A 25324-nucleotide genomic window follows, 5' to 3' on the forward strand; every position below is an offset into this window, starting at 1 on the left:
CGCTGGGCCGCCACCTCCCTCACGGCTGCGGCACCGGGCCTGGGCTGGGGCGGCGCTTTGCCGCTGACAAGGTCCGGGACCGTACAGGCTGGGTGGGACGGCTCGCCCTGCTACCGCACTAACGCTCTCCACCGCTCCGGCTCGGCCGGCCTTTCCCCGCCCCCGGCCCTCCCTTGCGGCGGGGCGGGCGGAAGGAGCGGCGGCCGCAGCGGCTCCTCCTCCTGCTGCTCCCCGCCACCGCCTCGCAGTGCGACCGAGCTGTCAGGAGGGGCGGCGGCTCCCGAGGACCTGCGGTAGGAGCGACCCCCGGGTGGGACGGGGGGAGCGGGGCGAGTGCCACCGTGTGCCGCGGGGCCGGGACGAGCGGCCCGCGGGGCTGTGGGCCAGGCCGGGCTGGTGTCCCCGAGCGACGGGGCGCTTGCGTCCGCCTGGACGGACGGGGCGGCAGGAGGTGACACAGACATAAGTGACAGACTTCGGCCTGGGGGCTCTGGGTGACATTGGGCTTGGGGTGACAGGCAGCGGCCTGGAGTGACAGGCCCCCCGGCCCGGGGGCTGGTGTAGGGGGAGGTCGGGGCCCGCAGCGGCTGCGCGGTTCGTGGAAAGCCGCTCTGCTTTCTTAGGCAAAGGAGGTGATTGCAGAGGAAAATGAATGTGTTGCTTTTGCAGTTGCAGTTTGGTACTTTGCCTGTATCTTCAGTTTGTCTTGAACTTTTAAGTTGGATGCGTAGGGTTAACAAGAGAAAGCAGCCTAAAATGGCAGTTTTGTCAGAGCCGTTACACAATGCCTGTTTTTACCAAGCATTCCTTTCTACAAACTGCTTGTAGTGTACTTTACTTTTTCTTACACTGTACTTAAAAGTGTTTTAAACCCAAAACTCTTTAAATTCTTGCTAAACCTTAGCCATGTGTAAGGCAGAAAACAGCATAAACATCTCAATATTCAGAAAAAGCAGAGCTCCTCCCTGTCCCCATCCTGAGTTGGTCAATGGGGAGTGTCTTCTTGGGATAGCTTTTCCTTGTTTATCAGAGCAACGGTAGTTCCTAGAAGCCGGTTCCTGATAAGCTGAGGGGAAAACCTTCTGAAGGGAGTGACAGAAGCATGGTAGGCAGCTCAGCCAAAAATGGGGACAGATGCATTGGGGCAGGAAGTCTGAGGTGAAGGTGTGGAGAGAAAACAGACTGACAAGAGGGAAAAGTGCTGGTGCAATGTGTTTTGATGAAGGAGCTGATTAGTAGGGTTTTGTGTATCTAAAAGCCTGGCTGCTGTAGGAGGTGGGGGGGTTAATTCTCTGCTGCCCCCCAGCACACAGTGTTTTTTGTTCAGTGAGTCAGTGCTCACACAACAGTGCTTAGTACGCGCCATAATGTCAGAAACAGTACAAAACCAGTGCTAGTGTATGGCTGCTCTAAAGCTTGAGTATATTAACATTTTCACCACAGTTTGGCTGTTTCTATAATTTCCTGTTTTTGGAGTTGTTGTAAGAGTCATGTGGACAATTCTCCTCCCACTGATGCAGTAAATAACTTGTATGCAGCAAATAACTTGTACTGGGCATTGCTTCCAGTTTCAGCTGTGGCCCAGTCCTTGCTGCGTTTCTGCTGATTTTTTTTCTTCCTGAAAGTGCCTCTGTAGCTACCCTTGTGACTTCTTCCTGCTCTGCCACAAAGCACTGTATATAGTAGTGTGCCATATATAATACAGATTCAGCAATATTTTGAAGGGGTTAATGATTTTGGGTCTCTTGCCTGACCTCAGTATGAGGTTAGGAGCCAAAACATCTCTGTGAATCTGAGCTTAACATTTCTGGAGCAGTCATCAAGCTCACTCTTATGCTACATCACTTCTTTAGCTTGTTCTGCATAGTCCCCAGAAGTTGTGGATCATCAGACTGGAAATTCCTCAGATGTCAAAAGTCGCTAAAAGATACACAGTGGGATGGAGGTATTTATGTAGGCAATACAGTATATTAAAGAAAAAACATTGTAGAGACTGTAGTGTTAGATAACAGCTTGAAATACATAACCTGATCTACTACAAAAAGTCAGGCCAAGAAGTCTTTCAGGTTAGAAGGCTAAAGGAGATGCTGTTTCCTAGATCTGTAGCAAGTTTGAGAAGATAGAGAATCCAGAGAGCTGTTCAAAAACATTGCATTAATCAGAGCTAAGATAGAGCCTGTCTTAGTACTGTGACAGCAATCTAGGGATAAAAAAAAGGAAGCTACAGTTAAAGCAGAGATGTAATCATAAAGAGCAGATGGTTTAATGATGGCTATAGAAATAGCAGGACTTCTGAACAAATTGAGTGTCATTTATTTTTATCCAAGGCTTCGTGTAATCATCTATAGAAACTTCTCTGTCTGCTTCAAATTGCTGTTAGAGGCTTACATTGAATTACCTATACAGCTAACAGCATTAATGTAATTTATTTTGTTTATTTTTGTCGACTACCTTGAAATGTATGTTTCTTATTGGGTATATTTTTAAATTTTGTTATATAAATTATTGGAAATAAGGAGGGAGCCTTGTCAGCTGTATGTAGTGTCTTGTTTTGGGTTGCCTTTGAAGAAAGTAGCATGTTTACGATCCTGTAAGCCACTTTCACCAGTTTGAAACTCAAGTTGTTTTCGTGGTCTGAAGCTGGGGTGGTCCCTTTGCTACTTCTGTTACCCGTTTATTTGGAAGCAGGTGTGTTTGATGTAAATGCTGAATTTCCTTCAGGCAGTTCCTGAGGCTGGGAAAGAATGTAATACAGTACTGCAAATGGTAGGTAAGTAAGCTAAAGGGCAGCAGTAAATGTTTACAGTGTACTTCTATTGCTGTTCCATGTTTGTTCCAGATTTTATTAGAGCTCACTACAAAATCTTGATAGGAAGTTAGGTCCTGGCTGGGGCGAGCCTGGAGTGAGTTGTGTGCCAGACTGGGGTCTTGGCTGGTGTCCTTCTAAGAGACAATTTTATTATGTGCTTGTGCTGACCAGGCAGTCATTCCTGCCTACGCTTAGCAGCTGGTTACTTGTGTGTGTGTGTGAAATTGTATCCATACTACTCAGCTGTTATAGAGGCTGAGTGTGACCAGTGCTAATCATTAGATGTAGGAACTTAGACTGAATAGGTGTCATGTGGTTTGTTTTTGGTTTTGTTTGTTTGTTTTTTTTTTTTTTAAAAACAAACACAACCCCACACCTGGGGGTGGGGTCCCGCTACCTGGTTGTTCCCTGTGCAGTGCAGAGCGTCACTGTGCCATGCAATCGGTAGCAATATTCTTTCCTAAGGTTTACAAAGAAACAGAAGGAAGTTCTCTCCAGACATTGCTTTGTTTTTTTCCAGCTGTTGTCTTGAGGAAGCACTGGACTTTGCAGTTTCCTTCCTTCTTTGGAGCCATTAATTAGTGTTCATTTCATCATGAGGAGAAGTGGGCCTCCAATTCAGGCTTTTGGATCCCAGCTTCTGGCAGGCTTGAGAACTGTTAGCTGAATGAATCACATGTTAAAGGTCCCAAAGAGTTTAAAATATTTGCAAGGTCTCTGTTTGTGTTAAATCTTACTATAGCCATTCAATGTGCATGTGGAGCGATACTTGCTATGATTAATTTAGGCATCTAGTTCGTCTTCCCAAAGACCTCTCACTTGAGTAAAAAAGCATGTTAGAGTTCTAACATTAGCCTAGCAAGTTGCTCTAAATTAGGTGCTTAAGTTGCCTGTAAGCAGACAGTGTGAATATCCCTTTTAATGTTGCTAGAGAGAACAATTTTAAGTTTGGAAAATTGTCCTCATTCTGTAAACATTGCACCTATCTATAGTCCAGATGTCTGGCTATTGGCTGCACTTGACAGTGTTTTCCATTAGCTAGGAGAATAAATGCATTTTTAAATGTTAGGGTTTAAAGGGAAGAAAATACTGCTTTTTTCAGCATTTGAGTATGCTCAAGCTGGGATAAGCCTGTCTCATGAATGAGTTAAGGGGGCTGGTTACTGGAGCTTTCAGTCTCTGTTTGGTCCTGTAGCATGACAGATGCTGGTTATTGTTACTAGGTCTTTAAACAACTTTGTCATGAAGTGGCTGAGTTGCCTCTTCCATCAGAATTATCCTTTGCAGGCTTCTGAGGTCTTACTTGACTGTGGTGTCAGTTTTGTTTTGTTTTGTCACTAGCCAACAAAAGCGAGCAATAAGAGGTACTAGTTGTAGGTCAGAGTGAGTCATCTGGGAAATTCCTTGTGGGCTAGATGATCTCAGAGGTGCCTTCTAACCTAAATTAGTCTATGAAATAACAAATTTATACCAGGGAAGGTACCACCAAAGCAATTGTTTCGCTATCTTGAACGATCTTAGTTTGATGATCTATTCTCATGCATTTCTTTATTGCATGAAGTGTTTCTAATGCTGTTCAAATGACTCTTCACGTAGTGTTTTAACAATATAAAATATTTGAAGCAAGCTAATCTTATATGCAAAATTATGAGCAGTGGTTTTAAAATTTAACTTCTCGTTGTTAAATGTTTGACAACTGCGGTGTTAATATTTGTACTTTTGGCTAGAATCCATGACACAGTTACCTTGCCTTATCATCTCCTGCAGCAGTATGACTGTAATGTTATGGTTTATACTTTTATCACTTAAAATTATCAATTACATGAATGTTCTTTTTTAACGTTTATACAACTGGGTTGTGGCTTATGGGTCCATCTTCCTGTTCAGCTGTTCTTTGCTGGACATAGCATCTGTTCTAGTCTACCCTTTTTGACTGAGGCTTGTCAGCCCTACATTTCAGATGCTTCCCCGCTGCCTCACTCTGCTTACCTCTGCAGGACAAAAAAAAAAAGGCTAGATTATCTTCCAATAAAGTATTTCTGTATTAATAATGATGTTATTGAATTAGAAGGATAATAAAAACCAGCAGTGTTCCTGACTCATAATACTAGCAAGCAATTCAAATTGATAGTTTTAAAAAAACTAAAAATTTATTTCTGTTTCACTATCTGTTCAGAGTTGTGGGTTCTGATTTTTTTAAGGAAGCATCTTGTAGGAAATGGATGATATGTTAGTACTCTTTAAGTATGCATTTTGGATGAAGAGCAGGAAAGGTTTCTAGAGGCAAACTACGGGTGAGAAGTTCTGTGTGCAAGAGGTTTCCTGAGTTCTGGCTGGCATGAACTCAGCTACATTAAGCCTTGTTGGAAGGGGAACTCATTCTACTAAATTAGGTTTTTTTTGCAGTGAAAGGAAGGCCAAACAGGGAGTTGCATACAGAGAAGACTTAATGGAAAACCAAATTGCAGGACGTCTTATGTGTCAGGATGAAGAGTATTACACCTGGTATAGGGGAGAACAACTTCTATGCAGTGGTTAAGTCAAAGATAAATCTTGCTTACGCTGGTAAAATAGCAGTTAGCTAGTATGGCACTGACTGTGGCTCGTCCTTGTCTTGTGAAAGCACAGTGGTGGATGCCTCAGTTCACCTCTGATTAAAACCCACAGCTTGTTGTAAGGTGATATATTCTGCTCTGCTGGTTTTGTAATCAGAGATCAGTCTTGGAGCAGGCTCTGCTTTCTGCACGGAGGAGTTCTGTAATTTATAGCTTTAGGCAGCCTTTTGTATTGCATCCTGATAATTAACCTGGAGGAGTAAAGGCCAAGGGTTTAGCTTTATTCAGTGTTTCCTGGGAAACGGGCACAATTAAACAAATTATTTTGAACAAATATAGGTCATGATCTTTTCATCCTTTTTTTGCCCTCAGATTATTGGACCTTGGCAAGCTGGAGCCCGGACAGCAGCTGCTAAATAAATTCCAGGAATGGGCGTGAATGCAGTTGCTGAGCTTATTTCTATTGCACCTTGAAATAGAAGTTTTCTGGCAGCCTTAACATTTTATTCTTTCCTTCTCCTACTGTTGTGTAATTTGTGGTTTTGTTATAAATATCTCCAGTTGTAGTCCTTTTCTGCTATGCTGTGACTTAGAGGAACGTGTTTTCAAGATTCCCATTGAAAGTATATCACAGACTTAATCTCTTGTCAACAGGTCTGTTCTCTCTTAGCTTTGTCAAAGCAGCAGAAAAATGCTCAAGACCCTGAGCAGTTCATGGCTTGCAATGTGAAGCAAGATAGCAATGTCCACCACACGTGTAAAACCTCAGATCTTTATTGAGAGTTTTGAGGTGGACCTGGGAACGGGTGGCAGACCTTAACAGTATTTGTTCTGTGTTTTCTTCAGGGCACTCCCTCTTTCCATGTGTGGTTTGGTTGGTTGGATTTTTTTTTTTTTTTTCCCTCCTGTTACGCACGGCATCTTTTATGACTGAGCAAACACAGACCTTGCTGTTCCTGTAACCTTCCACACGTTATTTGTATAGCAGGGCGGGCTTCGGTATTTTCTGTTCCCTGGCCTAGGTCATCGCTTTATTGTCAGCAGGCAAGTGCTGCTCATCACTTACAGCTTTAGTAAGATGTTGTGGATGAAGCAGAAGAAATTTGGGAAGATAGGCTTAGAAGATGAAATGGAGACAAGGTTGTGGGAGTGGCTAGGAAAGTTAATTTAGAGGGGTAAATATTTGCTAATATAGAGAAATGACCAACAGAGACTCGAGGGAGCACGGAGAAGGTGGTGATCAGGGAAGTTTTTGAATGTGAGAAATCGGTGTATTTGTGGATCTTGTTTGCCTGGAATGCCTCTAGTTTCCCAGTGTGGGAAAAATTTCCATTGGAAAAGCGTTCAAATGCAACATTCAAAAGAAGCAAGTGGAATGTTTTTATATATAGTAATATTTATTTGAGATTGCTGATGAAGTTAACCATTATTTCTCAACCTCAGCTTTAATTGCCAAAAAGCTCCTTTAATTTTTTTTCTAATATGCAAGAGATATTTTACATGGGATTAAAAACAAGCAAACTCTGCTAAGAGAAACAACGCCTATCCCATTGCTCCCCACCCTCAAACACAAAAAAAACCCCCAGACTTTTTGCCTTAAATTTTTATCTAAAGCTTTATTGAAAAGGTATCTTACAATTTTTTTGGAGTGTCCTGTCATTATTGTATTTACCTTGTGAAGCTGTAAATAAATAAATGAATATGTTTGCATATGAAAGGGGGGAAAACAAGAGAAAAATTCATTTCAGTGCTGTAATAATCTGTATATCAAAAATGTCCACTTTGATTACGTAAAGCCCATTACTGCTGCAGTGTAGTGAGGCTCTGAAGTGCCAGGCTGCCTTATCTTGATTTTTTTATTCTTTTGGCAGCCTCTCTTCCCTTCCCATACACCCGTAGGTGCCCGGAGGCCACAGTGTAGCAGAGCTGGCAGTGTGGACAGCACAGGCAGCGGGCTCTGGGGCTCCTCTGCTGCCCATGTCTGCCATCCCAATATGTGGCTGGGGCCAGGCAGTTCCTTCCAGCAATCAAGCACACCTGTGGGCAGGCTGCTAGGAGCGTGGTGAAGCAGTAGGAGGGAGGAATCTACCTGCTCTTTTTCCAGCAGAGGAGGAGAATTTCAGCTCTAATCAGAAATGTTGAGTTTTTGCTTTTTATCCTCATGAGCTTGGGGTTTTAACCATCCTTGTATGGGTAACAGCAAGCATTGCCTGCGATCAGTTTTGATTCCCTTGGGATAGCAATATCTTGCAAGTGCTCTTTGGATGGGAATTATAGCTGGAATTTGCATCTACTTTATTGAAGTGTTCAGCTTTATCGGGTTCTGTGAAGTTGCAGTGAAGTGTGGTGGCATTTTGAAGGTGTTCAGGCTGGAACATGGTCTCTCTAATGTATTGAAAAGACCCCACACAGCTGCTGTCATACCTTTATGCCCTTTATTTAGCATCAGTGAATATTCAAAAGTAAAAAATCATTCTTTTGCTGAAATGCAGGGGTGACTATGAGAGACCTTTTTCCAAGATTTAGCTTCTAGCTTTAAAAAGAGACACAGATAGAAACCAAATCTTAATGTAGGATATGCATTGGGCATGCCTGGAAAGATGAACTTGGTCTCCCTGATGACTGCTGTGTTTGGAGTTTGTGCTCCCTTGTGTATGTTATGCAGTAATTATATGCTGGATTTGGTGCTGTAGGTCTTGTGCACTGTGTTTGCATGGGAAATGAAAAATTACGTAGAGCTTAGTGATGCAGAGAAGTGCTTGTATGATCAAAACCTTATTGTCTTTTCAGCTGTAGCAGCCTTGATATTTAAGTTATTCCAAAACTCCTAGATAGCACTGGAGTGAAAGATCTCATTGGAAACCAAAGCTGAAGGGAACATGGGAAAAATATTTACCATGTTATGGAGAGCCTCTTGTAAGCATCTGATACGATGTAAAAATTTCTGTGAGCCTTTACCCTTCAGATACAATCTGATTATGAATGGTGTCATGTTAGCTAATCTGTAGCCTGTTCTTACAATTGCATGTGCAGAATCAGGCCATGATGGTTGTGGGTGGCTTTGGCTTTCCCAGACCCTTCTTGAGATTTGAATCTAGCCATTTGTGATTGACAGTTTACTCATTTAAAGCCTGATTCTGTAAAATGTCAGCAAGCTTCCCAGCTGTGCATCCTGCTTGGTCTTATGTGTGGAATGTTAACTCTGGTGAATTGTTAACTCTGTTACACCGATCAGAAGAGGAAAAATGGGTAATGGTGGGGTAATGGTGATACCCCTGGGTGACCCCACCCTGTCCTTCTGTTCGTACGGGGAATGGAGACTGAACAAGAGGCACAAATAGAAAGGCAGTACTTAAATTTGCCTGCATGGAAATATTTTTTTTTTTTCCAGTTAAAGGCATTCCTTATAGATATACTGGTAAACAGGCTTCTTCTAATGCTAAGAAACTGCATTCACTTATTTGTTGAGTCTTCTAGACACTTTGCATACTGGAGCAGAGGTAAGGTAGAGTTACAACTTTTAGTCTGCTCTGTTCATTGCAATTTTTGCCAGTTCATTTCTCTCTATTTAAATGTAAATGAGTACATGCAGCATGAGGTCCAAATAGTTTTAAAATAAATTGAAGATTTCCTAATTGTATCTTCCTTTTTAAAAAAAAAGAAAAAAGTATTTTTCCATTCCACTGTTGCTATGCAAGAGATTGGTGCAATTCATAAAGGGAAGTTGACATGATTATGCAAAATGAAAACAATTCCACAAAACTGGTACCCCCCAACCCAAACTAACCCAAAACTCCATAGTTAAAATCCAAAACATGGCAAAACAAGCCAGATGCATAAGGCAGTCCTTTAGGGGAAAGAAAGGCAGGGGATACTGTTTCAACAGCAGTTTAAAAATAAACTGGGAATTGTCACTAAAAATAACCTTGAAAAAGTTAAGACTGATTGTGGATGTTTTCTTAATCTGGAACAAGCTCCTTGAATTACTTCTACCATTCTTCCTGATAGTTGTTCTGTTTTAAAATAAGGCTTTCTGTATTCTGGAAAATAATTTTCATTTTGTCCTTCATTTAACTGTCCTTCCTTTTTGGCCTCCACTTCTATTTTAGACAGCTAATGACTTTGTGCGTTTCTGTGATGACAGAGGCACCATCAAGTTTGAGATATCCAATTTATTCTAGTGATCTTATCCTTTCAGTAAACCCTTCATATTTTATGGCAATGCTATAAGCATGAAGTGTATCCTTTCCGCTTCTTACTCTGACCTTGCACTTCTGCAGCCGTTTGCATTTAAATGCCTTCTAACACACCTTGTACAATTACTCACTTGAAGATGTGGCTTATTTGTCAGGTGATTTTCTATTCTTGATTAATAAGATCATTCTGTACAGGTTGCAAACTTCTGGAGACTTTTAATAGTGCAATAAAGTAAGCATTTTCAAGTAATACATCCGTAACAACATAATAGGCAAAGTGAGCAGTAAGTAGTAACTGAAACAAGTAAGAAAAATAGTTTGAGGAGTTACTCTACAACTGCTTAGGTATCTGAACGTGTTTATTGCTCCAGCAAAAGGAAATGGGAGGAGGTTTCCCAGAGAAAAGCCTGTGAGCAACTTGTGCAGTTTATGTCTAGTGTTTGGTACGTGGCTACTGCAGATGTGTTGTCAGTTAAATTTATGTGATGTAATTAGTGAAGCATTACAGAAAATAACTGTATTGCACATACTTTTCAGATCTCTGCAATGAGTTACCCTGGCTATCCCCCAGCGGGTGGCTATCCACCAGCAGCCCCAGGTAAGTTGTTCTGATGAAGTAAACATTAAATGGCAGAAGTGGTCCTGTCTGGAGTGGAAAGTGGCATGGATGAAGAATAAGACTGCAAAGGGTTTTCTTGACTCACCAAACCTTTCTGTGTTCTTTTGTTAAGTCTCATTGTATCTTGGCTAGGAATTCTGATTTGTTTAACATGGGTGCTCTACCATGTGCATGCAAGGTCCATTTTCATTCACTTCAAATGAGACACAGCACTAGGAGATGGTAAGATTTTGACCAAAATCAAGAAATGTAATGGAACAGTGTCCTGTCAGTACTGAGTCTTGGAGGCAGCTGATGAGAAAAATGAGTACGGGGAAAAATCAGTCACGCAATTTAAAACGATATTCCACAAAAAATTAGGTCTGCTGGATGAGGGAAAGGCTGTTGATGTGGTCTACCTAGACTTCAGCAAAGCCTTTGACACTGTCTCCCACAGTATTCTCCTGCAGAAGCTGGCAGCCCATGGCTTGGATGGGTACACTCTTGGCTGGGTAAGGAGCTGGCTGGAGGGCCGGGCTCAGAGAGTGGTGGTGAATGGAGTTAAATCCAGCTGGCTACCGGTCACAAGTGGTGTTCCCCAGGGGTCGGTGCTGGGGCCTGTCCTCTTCAATATCTTTATTGATGATCTGGATGAGGGCATTGAGTGCACCCTCAGTAAGTTCGCAGATGACACCAAATTGGCTGGGAGTGTGGATCTGCCTGGGGGTAGCGAGGCCCTACGGAGGGATCTGGACAGGCTGGAGAGCTGGGCTGAAGCCAATGGGATGAGGTTCAACAAGACCAAATGCCGAGTCCTGCACTTCGGCCACAACAACCCCAGGCAGCGCTATAGGCTTGGGGCGGAGTGGCTGGAGGACTGCGTGGAGGAAACGGACCTGGGGGTACTGATTGAAGCTCGGCTGAGCATGAGCCGACAGTGTGCCCGGGTGGCCAAGAAGGCCAACGGCATCCTGGCTTGCATCAAAAACAGTGTTACTAGCAGGAACAGGGAGGTAATTGTCCCCCTGTACTCGGCACTGGTGAGGCCGCACCTCGAGTACTGTGTTCAGTTTTGGGCCCCTCACTGCAAGAAAGACATTGAGGCCCTGGAACGCGTTCAGAGGAGGGCTACGAAGCTGGTGAGGGGTGTGGAGCACAGGCCTTATGAGGAGCGGCTGAGGGAGCTGGGATTGTTCAGTCTGGAGAAGAGGAGGCTCAGGGGAGACCTTATAGCTCTCTATAACTTCCTGAAGGGAGGTTGTAATGAGCTAGGGGTCGGCCTTTTCTCTCGTCTAGACAGTGATAGAACTAGAGGCAATGGTTTCAAGCTGCGCCAGGGGAGATTCAGGCTGGACATTAGGAAATATTACTTCTCGGAAAGGGCAGTCAGGCACTGGAATGCACTGCCCAGGGAGGTGGTGGAGTCACCGACCATGGGGGTGTTCAAGAAACGTTTGGATGTTGTGTTGAGGGATATGATTTAGCTGAGAAGTATTGGTGATGGTTGGACTGGATGATCTTTTGGGTCTTTTCCAATCTTGATAATAATTCTGTGTAATTATGTGTAATTCTATGACATTATCCCTAATTCACTCTTCTTAGGTAGATGGTTGTATATGAAAGGGAGAGAACTATTAAAAAGGCTATTGATTAAAAGAATATAAATCTGATGAAATATGTCAGTACTACCAGGGTGAACTTTATAGTTGTTAGTAATGCACTTTACAGTTGTTAGTATCATTGGTAGAAAGAAAGAACTGGAGTCATATGGATGTGGTGAAATGTGGAGTTAGGCAATCGAGCTCAGGAAGGGGAAGCAGTGCACAGTGAGAAGCTAGACTAGCCTGGGAGGATAAATCTTATTTCTCAGCAAAGTATTCTCACTTAGTTAGACTTCTGTGTGGACAAGAATGTACTGCTGTGTGCAGCTAAGTTTTGTGACTTGGGTAGCTGTGAATATGCTGTGTCATGTTCTGTAGACATCTCTCAAATTAGCAGCCTGAAACGAATTAATACCTTTCTCCTGGAATACTCAGAAGGCTTTGTAGTTTAAGAGAAACTACTCTCTAGTCAAAATATGGTATTTACAGTATTAGCTCTTGAGTGCTAATCTTTGAATATGTTTAGAGTTGTTTTAAATGAGAACTTACAGATTCAATGATAACTACTATGATAGTAGATAGCAGATAACTACTATGGTAGTAGTATAAAGAGAAGCCAGTGAGGCTTCTCTTTATATCATATTTGCACTGCTACCCTGCACCTCTTCAGTTGATTTTCCTTCTCCCAAACTGCTGGTGATGAACAGACATTACATTAGAAATGTACGTAGTAAGGAATATGTTAAAAAAAGGTGTAGTTTCTTGTTTCAGCACAGCTGTGTTTGATTTCAGGTAGCAGTCCTTGGGGTGGGGCTGCCTATCCACCTTCAAATCCACCTCCAATTGGACTAGAAAATGTGGCTGGCTATGCCAGTCAGTTCAATCCCAACTACCTGGCTGGAATGGTGAGTTTGCTTTCATCTAATATGTTTTACTGTGACTTTCTTAAGTGCAAAGATGTGTTTCTGGCATTGCCACTGAGAAGTTTATCCCTTGTTATCTCGTTTGTTTAAGTGTTGAGCATTCAATATCATCTATTGAAGAAAACAATTACTGCTAGCTATTCCTTATTTTAGGAAATTAGACCACTAGTTAAATGTTGATTTAAGAGCCTAACTGCCAAAGTCATGGACATGAAAGTAATATAATTTGGCTTTTGCTGTGCAGAGGAATAGAGGAACAGACTATTAACACTGAGTATCCACTGTTACTATATTCACAATGGCAAATACAGTCCAGATTTTGCATATTACCTGGATTTTGGCCAGTCTGAATAAGGAATAAGGCTCTGCAATTGAAGGTATCAATGACTCATCCCTGAAAAGAATATGGGATCAGCTGTGTCTTATAAACACTGATGTTTAACAGATGGCAGTAGAAAACTTTTACATTGGTTGAAGAAAATGCAGACATTTCCAATGTGACTTTTTTTCCTTTCCATAGAGTAGATGTGAGTGACGCTTCTGACAACTTAGTTTTCAGAAATCTGTTATGCTGCATAATGAACCCACAGTCTGTAGGAAGACATTTGCATTATAGATCCCTTTCTGAGGCAATGATTAAATGAAGTGATTTGGCAGCCAGCAGTCACAGTGAGCAACAAACTGTCTGGGGTGCACGTAGCAATATCCACAGCAACTAGCTTCTGAGAACATCACATGTCAGTGCTTGTGGCTCTTCTGTACAAGAGGGTCTGAGCATGTCATGTGAGAAGATGATGTTGCACGTGGACTGGAATATCTTTGTGGCAGTTTCTGCAGATGTCTTTCCAAATGCAGTCTAGGAACTCTTGCTAGTTGTAAACTACTGATGCATCTACTGCATCATAAAACAGCCAGAGGTTGCTCATAGTAAATCTCTGCACTCACATGATGTGTGGTCATGTAAGACAGAGAAAGGATAAGCATAATTTTGTGTTGCTGGGATTAATTGGCTTAAGTTTTTAGAATAAGAGATGTGTGGCTACTGGTGCTCTTTCGTGCAAATGGTGTGTAATGTTGGATGCAGTGGCAGGTATGTGTCTGTTGCTTCTGTTTCGTGATATATGGCAGCTGATGGTTACAGTAAAGCAAGAGTCAACTGAATACAGTTTTGTTTTTTTCCATCTTGCTTCCTAGTAAGATGTGATTATTGCCAAGTTCTTTCACAGATGCAATAGTACCTATCAGTGTTGGTGGGGAGGGAGGTTGTATTGTGTTAAGCACATTATTGAAACTCAACTGTTTGTACACCTTCCCATCTCTTGCTTTATTGGCTATCACTGGAGGCATCCAACGTGGCTGGAACCTTTGGAGGGACAAATGTACCACAAGGCATGTATCCTTCGACACCTGGAGGTTATCCTCCAGTCCCTCCAGGTGGCTTTGGGCAACCTCCATCAGGACAACAGCCCTCCTATGGAGGGTATCCTCCACCTGGAGGAAACCCACCATCAGGGATGCCAGCATACCCAGGATACCCAGGCAGCTCTGTGCCAGGCCAGCCCACACCACCACCTGGTCAGCAGCCTGGGGCCTATTCAGGACAACCACCAGCAACTTACCCAGGGCAGCAGCCCATGCCGAATTATCCACCGGGCCCAGCTGTGACTCCATCTATGCCCTCTTACCCAGGAACGATCCCTCCCATAACAGTAAGAGTACTCAGTGTTTTTGTTTTGAGATGTGACTGTGTATGTGTTTCTCTACATTTTCTTTGTGTATATGTGTGAACTGAGCCTAAAATTGAAAAGAAAGTAATGAAAAGGAGTTTGACAAAGGAGAAAGATGAATCCTTTCCAAATGCAAGCAATGTGGGTTCATATGACTTGAAACAAATGCTGTTTTACCACATTATCCAAGAAGAAAGATTTGACATGAACTGAAATGTAATGAAATTTGCCTTTCCTAACTTAACAAAGTATAGCAAGTTGTATATGCAGTTTCATCAAACCTTAATTAATTGGACAGCAGACTTAGTGAACCTTCTTGACCTTGTATTTTCTCATAATTTGGGTATAGAAATGAACAAACTGTTTAAGGTGGGATTTGTTTGAGTTTTCTCTGTTACTTTTCTAACAAAAAGAAAATAGGAACTGACCATCTTTCCTAAGTAGTGAAACACAGTCTTTTACTGATTAACATTAATACGCAACTTGACTTGGTCTGATTTTAGCATGGAAACCGAGGCACGATCACCGATGCACCAGGATTTGACCCTCTGAAGGATGCAGAAGTCTTAAGGAAGGCCATGAAGGGATTTGGTAAGTAGTCTGTGGATTTACATTTCAGTTAAAAGTAGAATTGCAATTCTGATACAGCACTTACCTTTCTCCGTTGTTGTGTGTGTATTAAGTGGATTAGTTCACAGTTCACATGTGGTTGTCCTTGGGTATCAGGAGAATTATTGGAAGTTCACGTAGGCATAAACAACATCATGAGTTTTGTCTTTGGTTTGGGGTTTTTTTGTATTCTTACTGCGTTTGTGATTAGGAGTAGAGGTTGAAGTTCTGTGGTCATACACAAGAGGAGATACTGTAGGTGAATTAAAGGCGTACATGTCCTTTGGTTGGGTTTAGAAGAGAGAGAGTCAGATGGAAACAGAAAGCTGAGTCCTCACATGACGTGCGTACTCATTCTGAGCTGTCTGTGTGCACATACAGGAACTGATGAGCAGGCTATTATTGATTGTCTTGGAAGTCGTTCAAACAGGCAACGGCAGCAGATCATCCTGTCCTTCAAAACAGCATATGGAAAGGTAAATACATAATGAGAACAGAAAGAAGAAGAAATAAGAGCCTACATTCCTTCACTGGAAGTCAAAAGACTTAGTGTTTGGAAAAAAAGATTGGAAGTTGCTTAAGGGGAAGATGGTTCCCAAGTCATAGCCATTTCTTCATGCAGTGTTCAGGTGGAACTGAACTGAAATTGCTTTATAGCAATTTCTCTGCTAAATAGTTACTTTGACTCTTCAGTCTGTGCAGTCTATTTAATTGGACCTTAATTACCTAGATATACATGTTACGTGGTGCTGATTTTAGTGTTGTTAAGTGGAATAACTTTGTTTTGAAGATATGTTATTGATGCTAACACATAAAGGATTCTGATTAAACTCCACAATTTTGTTGCTTACGTTTGTCATTTTTGGTCTTTGTGCATTTTTTCCTTGTTTTTACTTCTCTTTAGGATTTGATCAAGGATCTCAAGTCTGAGCTATCAGGTAACTTTGAGAGGACAATCTTAGCAATGATGAAGACACCTGTCATGTTTGATGCTTATGAAATCAAGGAAGCCATAAAGGTTTGTGTAGGATATACAAATTTTTAAGATAGAGGAAATATTTGAGCTGATAAAATTTGTGGTAGAACTTACATTTCCTCCTCTCCATCCAGATATTCAACCCACTGTTTGACTGATCTATACCCCATTACTTGGAGGTATATGATAGTAAAATTGAGAAATATTATTCCCATAGGTTAAAGGTAAAGACTATTTAATAGGTTTGTGTTGTAATAAAAATGCATTAATAAATAAATACACCAAAAAAAAAAAAAAAAGACACACACTTAGTTCTAACAATCTCTGCAGTTCATTCATCACATAGCCTTGAATAAGCCGCTGAGCTGGCTCTCTTCTAACCCAGGCACTGAATGGGGCACCTTTGCTTCTGGATTTTTGCTTTGAGCTGTGATGGAACTGATTAGAAAAACCTCAACTTAGAGTTTCAAGTGAGTTTACACTCAGTGCCCAAGAATAGTTCAGAAAAATAGGTTCACAAAGATTTTTACCTTCTTTTTATCTTTTCCCCAACGTCAAAACTGCATTTTCCTAGCTCATGCTGAACCTTTTCTAAAATATTATGGAAATACTGTGTATTTTATCTTCGAAGCAATCAGACTATTTTATAAACATTTAGGTTTTAAAAATAAAACCAAGTCAAACATTTGTATTTCAAGACAATGTTTAAATGAAGGTGAAATAAATCTTTCCATTACAGAGTCAGTATGTATATATTTACATGTTCTTTGGCTGCAATATTAAAGTAGCTAGGAGGATGAAATAATATTAGCTGTATTATAATTACAACTGCTCTCTGTTAGTGAAAGTTACCTGTTAGAATTCACAAATTAATCTTTAATGGTAGAAAAAAAAAAGGATTTTTAAAAGGCTTAAAATATCATGTGAAGGATTGAATTTTTAAATGAAATTCTGTCTTCATAATTATTTTAATTATCTGTTCAATTTGTGTCTGTAATACATATCTGTGTCTTGGAAACAGAAATAGCATTTGAACGACTTGCTTTGACTTCTCCTATAACATGATTATATTCTCAATTATATTTTGGTCTGTAATTTAATCACATTTATTCTAGATTCTAAAAGTAAGATGAGAATCTGAAGAGTGTATTTTCTCCTTATGCTTTGTTTTAGGGCGTTGGCACAGATGAAAATTGTCTCATTGAAATCTTAGCTTCTCGCAGTAATGAACATATTCAGGAACTCAACAGGGTCTATAAAGCAGGTTAGATTTGTTACAGTTTCATCAAAATTTTCTTCCTTTTTTTTCCTTAATCACTGACTGACAGCATGAATTTATGAAATGAGCAGGGGTGTATGATGATTCATGAGTGTGTCTCTCTCCCAGAATTCAAGAAAACTCTGGAGGAAGCAATAAAAAGTGACACATCTGGACACTTTCAGAGGCTTTTAATTTCACTTTCTCAGGTACTTGCATGCTGGGATTTTGGAGTTTGGGTTTTGTGTGTGTTTGTTTCAACAAAAACAAACAAACAAAAAAATCCCACCAGTAACACTTCTGTATCTTCAAATTCTTTCAGGGAAACAGAGATGAAAGTACAACTGTTGACATGTCTCTTGTTCAAAAGGATGTGCAGGTCAGTATAAATTCTTCATCATTTCTAAGTATAGTCAACTCAATACACTGAAATTTGACTGTGTGGTTTCTGCTTACTCTTAATTTTGGACACCTTGTGACTTGTCTTGATGTAGTGTTTATGTTTTAGTGGATGGAATTGATGTGAAAGCCCTGACAGAGCGTTAGAGCCATGTAGCTCCATTACAGAGATGAAGCTCTTGAGACCAGAGTCTGCAGGATTTTTTTATCTCTCATTCTGTCAGCTGTGTCTGGGTTTTCCAGGTGCTGGGTGACTCCGTTGTGCTGCCTGTTAAGGGAATGGTCCAAAGAGATTTGACATGATATGTGTGTGGATTACATTTCATTCTGTTTGACACTTGTATTAGCCTTTGCCTGTTATTTAAGGAACTCTGGATTTTTGTAGCAAATAAGACACTTGGACCTAGTAACTCTTGTCCCGTTACTTTTTTGTACGTTCCATTTCAACACGTAGCAAAAAACCCTGGATCGTTTCAGCACACTACTGTCATATAAATAGTAATGTACTTAGCTTTCTACATAGTCTACCTTAGCCAAAAGACAAGAACATCCCAGACTGTACCTAGAGGTGTAGAGAAACAGCTAGATGTAAGCCCTGTTAGGAAGAACGATTTTCAGATAATTTTAAAACAATTTTGTCCCCTTTAGCAACCTGGAGCTCTTGTGTTTGAGCATTTATGCATCACTCAGCTAGGAAGCCTGCAAGCATAGCATATTGCAGGAAAGTTAGAACCGGTTGCTATTTATTGCTTGCTGCTATTTTCTAGCAGTACATAGACTAAGAAATAAGTATAAAAAGGAGGAGAGGCTGTAAGGAAGCAGATCTGTAACTCAGGTTTTCAGCCTGACTGCTTTTCTGTGTGATGAAGTCTGAATTCCCTCCTGTGTTTAGGAGCTATATGCAGCTGGAGAGAACCGTCTGGGAACCGATGAATCCAAATTCAATGCTATTCTGTGCACAAGAAGCAGGGCCCACCTCAGAGCAGGTAATGGTGTCATTTACACAAACAGTAATGTGATTCTGTTGTATGCAATGATAAAAATATACAACATTGCTCTGTCTCTGAACTTCCCTCATTTGTAAAATGGGTGTAATGATACCTCTCAGTGAAAAGCAGGGTGAATTCTGCTGAGGGAAGGGGTACACAAGAGCTGCACTTAATGATAATCTTTCTTAAATATCAAAGCAGGTAGAGGTCATACTTGTTCACATGTTTCTCTAATAAAGCAATTGAAAAACTAGAATTGTTTCAATTTTGCATGCTTGTGTGTGCAGAAGACACTTGCAATCCTTCCCATCCCCTTTTACTTGCCAGTGATTGGGTGTTACATCAGTCTATAGTGATGGGAATATTTTAGTAACTACATAGAATTTTTGCAATGTGCTACATATAGAGGCACTTATATGGCGAGGAAGAGGATGGGGGTGTGTGTAAGAACCTGAATGTTTTCTTCTTAATTTTATTGACACCCAAAGCTTTCCTAGAAGAACTTTGACTATTTTGCTTACAGTGGTTTCTTGGTGTAGCCCTTTAAATATAGGGACAGAACTAGACAAGCTAGAAGGAGCATGATGACAAGTAAATAGAACAATGGTTGATAACATACTATTAGTCTTTGAGATGTTAAAACTTGCGTGAGTGTACTGTAGTATCAAGTTGAGAAGTGCAATTGAAATGAAGGCATCCAGCATGCACCAGTGCCACCTCTTTTTCTGAGGCTGACTCCTGAAATCTTTCTCTTCCGTTAACAGTCTTCAGCGAGTACCAAAGGATGTGTAACCGGGACATTGAAAAAAGTATATGTCGTGAAATGTCTGGAGACCTGGAAAAGGGCATGCTGGCAGTAGGTATGTGGTGTCTTAGCAAGTTCATCCCTCGTATTCCACTACAACTGGCTGGTGGCATCTGTGACTCCAGTTAAGGATGTTCTTCTTAGTAATAATTACAGTTTTCTGCTTTTTATGTTGATCATTCTGTGAAGTCACTTGTGGTTAGTAAAGCAGGGTACTTTATTCACATCAAAATGACAGATGAAGCTTTTGCTTCAGGCAGCTACAGAGTTTAAATTTGACATGTTGAAGTGGGGAGAGAGTTACTAACTATACTTGGCATTGTTTTAAGAAGTGATGAGAACTTGTACCAACTGCTGAGTCATGAGAATGGAATGTTTGGGGACAGCTTTGGAAATCAAGCAAAATGCAGAGATTAACCTTCTAATTAGTTACCTCTATCTCTTTTAATAGAAAACTTAACTTTGATTGCAGAGGGGTTTATTTTTGCCACATTTCCTGTGGTTACAGCTTTGTTGAATCTTTGTTTTTAAGTGCATCCACTACTTCTGAAGAGTAAAGACTTTTACCTCAAGTCTACTGTTGTCCTGTGGGAGGTAGTCATGAATTTCTATGAGGCTGGGACAAGGCCTTAAGCTGTCGTGCAGTAGTTTTATTTGGAATGTTTTAATCTAGATAAAATTGTGAACCTCTCTTTGTCTCTCTCTTCTGTCTCTCATCTCTTAAACAATATTGCTTCTTCACATCTTCATTTTTTTTTCTTTTTATTACTGTGAGTTTATTGTAGTATCTAGATCTGCTGGTTTAGAAGTGTTATTTTTTGGTTTTGAATATGGTAGTGACTAGAAAAGTGATGTAACAAAAAATAGAAACCCTAAACAAATCCAGAAGAAACTCCTACCGAAATAAATAGGAAAAATGTACTTTGCATCACTTGAAAACAAAATGGGAGAGGACAGTTGGCTCAACTGTAACAGATTTTTCTTCCTGGAAGTTTCCAACAAACTCTTGCAAAATGAACCAGTTTTGAAAGCCTCATTTTTTTCACTCCTGTCTTGTTCATGTGTGAACTATGTAACTACTGTTCTTCCTGTACTTGGCCAAGCTGTCACTATAGTGACCTTTTAATGACCCAAACTAGGTCCAGCTCTGTTGGTGTGATACATTTGCAGACTTTTTGCAGGATTCAGAATTTGTCACCTCAAAAAATATTATTAGAAAACGAAACTTAGGGAAAGTAAATATTTCCCAGTGCTTGTAGGAAAAGATCACCTTGGTAAAAAAACTGTACTGTCAGAGTTTGGAAGTCCTTTGGCTTTGTGGAACTTGTCAGTCACTTGACAGGTCTCCATGTAGATACAGGTTCAGCACTAGGACTATAGCTTGCAAACAAGTCAACAACTTTTTGAGCAAGAATTGTCTTTCTTATTCACTGAATAACTCCTTTATTGAATAGATTTTGGTTTGTTTTTTTTAATTTATTTGTGTATATGTATGTGTGTACATATGTATCTGTATCAGTCAATGATGTTAGCATCATTTGTTCTGTGAACCTTATTTTCAGGAAAAAAAAAATTCTAATTGAAAATATTTAATTTTGCTTTCTTTAAAGCTTTCTGGATTGTACAACTGGTAACTTATAATAACATCTTCAAACATCTTAAAGTACAAATGTGTTGTTTTAGCTAAATACAGTGATAAAGAAACATACATTTCATTTGTCTTTTGTTTTTGAACTGTATTATGTGTATCATTGACAACTGTGTGTGGTGAACGTCTGTCTCTCGTCTACGTTTTCCTATTCAGAAAAGTACTTTTTGCTCTGAAATACCCCTCTTGTTCTGTATTGATTTTACGTGATTGCTTTTGATACCTTTTTGTGCTTTAAAATATAAGTCAAGTGTGGTTGTTTTCTATGTAGTTTGCCACAGATTGCATGATTGCTTATGTATAAACAACATAGGATCAATTTTAATTCTGATGAGTGATAGGGAATTCTTTCATTATTCTGATTAATTTGATTTAGATTTTGCTCTTGCAGATTTCTAATGAACTGTGCTAATTAAATATAAAATCCAGTTATTACTAAATAAGCATGTCAAGAATTTTTCAGGAGTCCTGGTAGATTTGTGGCTAAAAAAAAAAAGAAATGTAACTAACTTTAAAATAAGAGTGAGGTTTCTCATAGGTGACTTCCCAGCTTGTATTAGGGCATGACTTGAATTTGTCATACCTTGCAGAGGCATGGCCTGAAAATTCTTAGGAAAAAGAAATTAGGAGAAAGCCAGGGGCACCACTGTGTGTTCCTTCAAGCCTTCTGCCCCCTCTCCATCACCTCTTTTCCCTTCATAAGCAAGAATCTAGTCATTAGACTTAAGAAATTTATTATGGCTGCTTCAAGCTAGATGGTTTCTAGTGACTGAAAAGTTTGCTTTGATCCATGAAGTGCAGTAGGTTCTTTTAACTTTATTGCAGCTACTGTCTGGATTAGAAGTCATTTCAGTGACTAACTGAAGGAGGAAACCGCATTGCATCAAGTGTGTGTCTATGTAAAATTAAAGCATGTGACTATCTAGAGTAAGCTCCAGAAATGACTGTGCATTCTGATCGATGACAGATACCTGATTTGTGTAATACTGTTTTTTTTTGTAGTTAAATGCCTTAAGAACACACCAGCTTTCTTTGCAGAGAGATTGCAGAAAGCTATGAAGGTAGGTGCCCATGGCAAGATACGTAAACTTACAATGTGGGGTTTTTAAAAAAAAAACAAACAAAAGAACTGCTTGTACAGCTTACTGGGATGAATTGTTCAGCTGAAGGTATTACGTTTTTCAGTGGGTAGATGACTAACAAGATGCAGTCATTATTATGAAAAACTGGAAAAACCTAGCTAATTTGATCCACTTAACAAAGAGATGCATACAATCGTAACAAAGACTTTCTTTCTTAAACAAATAAAGTCTTCTCTTGGTAAAACACGAATATGCTTAAGATTTATTGAAATGGATGTATTTTAAGTATGGACATATAGCTGAAATTAAAAAATAGACCATTAATTTCACCAGACTTTTCTGGCCTCCTGTCTCTTTGACACTTGCCCCCCCCCTTTTTTTTTTTTTTCCTTCCCTAACTGTTCTTGGGCAGAGAAGTAAATTTAATTTATTAAAGCGTAATAGGCCAAATTCTGTTCAAGCTTCTTGAAGTCAATGGGATTATGATGGTAAGCAGTTGACTATTTGTGGGGTGCTGATTTGTTTTATTTTATTTTTTTAATCGTGCTGTATCATCCAGCATTTCCACACATTATTAATACATTATATTGTTGTTTTGTTTGTTTCAGGGAGCAGGAACAAAAGACAGAACTCTGATTCGAATCATGGTATCACGCAGCGAGGTTGACCTGCTGGACATACGTGCAGAATACAAGCGGATGTATGGCAGATCCCTCTACACAGATATCACTGTAAGACTTGGAGATTTTCTCTTCCCTTTCAGCACATATATAAACAGAAATGTTTCATGTTTTGCAGATTGTGCTTTACACCTGCATGGTATTTACCCTGATCTTTGAGGTGTCTGTCACTATTGTAACAATTTTGGTCTGGACAAGACAGTTTTCAGTTGTACCTGAAGATGAAGGGTGAGATAAATGCACTAGATGAAACTGATCTGTGAAAGGGATTGATAAGCCTAACCAACCAAAACTAGTTAATGAGCAGCTCCCAGGGAACTCTTTTTACTCCTAAGAGCAGCAGGCAAAACTCAGCTACTAGGTCTTTTGTGATTAATTGTTGCTGTTCATTAAATCTTTCAGTCTTTTCAGGGCGTGTTTGTGTGTGCATCCATACTGACTTTCACTGCCCACAACATGAGAGAGATGTTCTCTAATTGTGGGGAAAAAAAGCCCGTAGATCTTTTGATATCAGAGCATTGTTTTTAAAGTTTGAACATAATAAAGAGCTGCTCCTGGAAAAATATCCGCATTGAATGCAAGGAAAAGGACTTTTGTATAAATTTGTCTATCTTTTCATATCTTTTGCTGGAAGACAGCATTTTCAGTGAGAGCTTTTTATTGAACTATTCCCAGGTAAGTAGTTGAACTGGTATACTAAATTCAGTTTGCTAAAGAAATATATTCTCTATAGACAGTTTTGGTTCTGGTTATGGAAGGAGCAGATTTTACTGTGTACTTGTATTCTTGTGATTTCTAATTAATTCCCCCCTCTTTTTTTTTTTTTTTTTTTTTAAGAGGTTAATATCTGCTTTCTTTCAACCCTGACTTCATCTCTTTCAGTTGTTACTGTCATGTTTAGGATGCTTAAACTTTTTTCCACTATTTCAAAACACAAGTCTTCAACTTTTCTTTTTCTGGGTTTCTTTCCAGGGTGATACTTCAGGAGACTACCGGAAAATCCTACTCAAGTTATGTGGTGGAAATGACTAAATGGAGCATTGAGCTTTTCTTGAAAAAGCTGCTATTTTCATGTTTTTGCTTTAAAGCACTTTTTTTCCTCCAAAAGTAAATATGTAATGATCTGTTTCTCCGAAGGCAATTAATTTTTTTAGGATAATATTGCATATATCTTCCCTTCAGTTAAAAAATAGTAGGTAATAAATGCCAAAAAAAAAAAATATAAGTATGAAGCTCATGTGCCATCTGCTCAGAATTCTGTACAGTACTCTCAGCAATCCATGAATGACAGATCATTATTTCTTTTCTGCTTATATTATGCTAAAGTAATATGTTTGTTTTATGGAATAAAAATCACAGTTGTATGATTTAAGGTTTTATTTTTTATAAACATTACATGGCATTTTAATGCAAGTTTTATATATTGTTGTATGCAGAGTTGGTTTCATGCTAGCCTACTCCCTGATATGTGGAGAGAACAGCCTTGAGTTTTCATGTCTAATTTTAAAGAAGTTTTGCCAAGTTCTGTTTTCTTTCATTGATTGTTTTTAAGGAAGTTGTGTTCCACATTTCATTCTTGCTAGGGTGACTGTCACAAGGCAGTAGTAATGTTGACGGTAGTAAAGATTCTGCAGTTAACATTTTAAGATTTTGGATTGTGCCTTAAATATATGTATGTAACAAGAGATTATGAAATTAAAGCTCTCTGTCTTTTAACTCTTTGCAGGCTATGCTTTTTGGTGTTCGTGTTGATTTACATGTGAGTGATGACTCAGTTTATGTAACTCAGTTTTTCCATAGAAGTTCTCTGTTTGAATCAACAGAATTATTCAGAAATGGTTGTGTCGACAAGAGTTTGGGATTTGTGTGCTGCTGTGGAGCAATTGTCTGTACATGATATATGTAATCTGTAGTTACTGCTCAGTATTTCCATTTGGCATGTTGTAATTTCTCTGACTCTTGGAACTCTGAATTTTTATTCTCTGCTAGCTCGGACGATGTCTCTTCAGCTTGTCATTCTCAAAATAGAAACATAAATAAAAAGTATGGAGGAGAAGAGGTTTGAAGCTAAGTCAGTGAAAATAGACAGCTCATTGATCAAGAGTGTGCAAACTTCTCTTAATTCGCACGTGCGTGCGCGCACACTCCATTTTGTAAAGATCAGGCAGGTCCTTTTTCCTAGAAGTTGTGTTGCTGTTTGTCTTGGAAGACAATGGGGCTGTCATGGGGGTAGATTCTGGAATTCATTCTGGGTTGCACTGTTTACTATGGCAAAGGAGAAGAGTGTAAAGATATTTGGAATAATAAGGTGGCTGTATGTCCCAATGTCATTTTCTGACTAGTCCCAATTCTGACTACGCATGCAGATAGGACTCCTGTTTCAGCCAAGGGCAGCAATATGACTATTTCCAAAGCCAGACTACTCCATACACACACTTTTGTCTGACAACCTAAGCATATCTTGAGAGG

At 39.9% G+C, this 25324-nt stretch overlaps 1 protein-coding gene across 3 annotated transcripts; it reads left to right on the forward strand.

Annotated features, from left to right (window-relative positions):
* Nucleotides 1-110: 110 nt before the first annotated feature.
* Nucleotides 111-24571, forward strand: ANXA11 (annexin A11). Of its 3 annotated transcripts, none has more exons than XM_086752732.1 (15): nt 111-293; nt 10098-10158; nt 12552-12664; nt 14026-14391; nt 14913-15000; nt 15400-15494; nt 15923-16036; nt 17168-17258; nt 17382-17461; nt 17575-17631; nt 18544-18637; nt 19405-19500; nt 22096-22154; nt 22784-22906; nt 23828-24571. In XM_086752732.1, the coding sequence occupies exons 2-15, from the start codon at nt 10107-10109 to the stop codon at nt 23885-23887; spliced, it is 1488 nt and encodes a 495-aa protein (XP_086608858.1). In that variant the 5' UTR covers nt 111-293; nt 10098-10106; the 3' UTR covers nt 23888-24571. The 3 variants fall into 3 exon arrangements, with proteins under 3 accessions (XP_086608858.1, XP_086608860.1, XP_086608859.1); XM_086752733.1 differs by lacking the exon at nt 111-293 and adding an exon at nt 377-466; XM_086752734.1 differs by lacking the exon at nt 14026-14391.
* The last annotated feature ends 753 nt before the right edge of the window (nt 24572-25324 follow it).

This window comes from Chlamydotis macqueenii, chromosome 7 (genome assembly GCF_036417535.1).
Source record: "Chlamydotis macqueenii isolate bChlMac1 chromosome 7, bChlMac1.mat, whole genome shotgun sequence".
In the NCBI taxonomy this organism is placed as follows: domain Eukaryota; kingdom Metazoa; phylum Chordata; class Aves; order Otidiformes; family Otididae; genus Chlamydotis; species Chlamydotis macqueenii.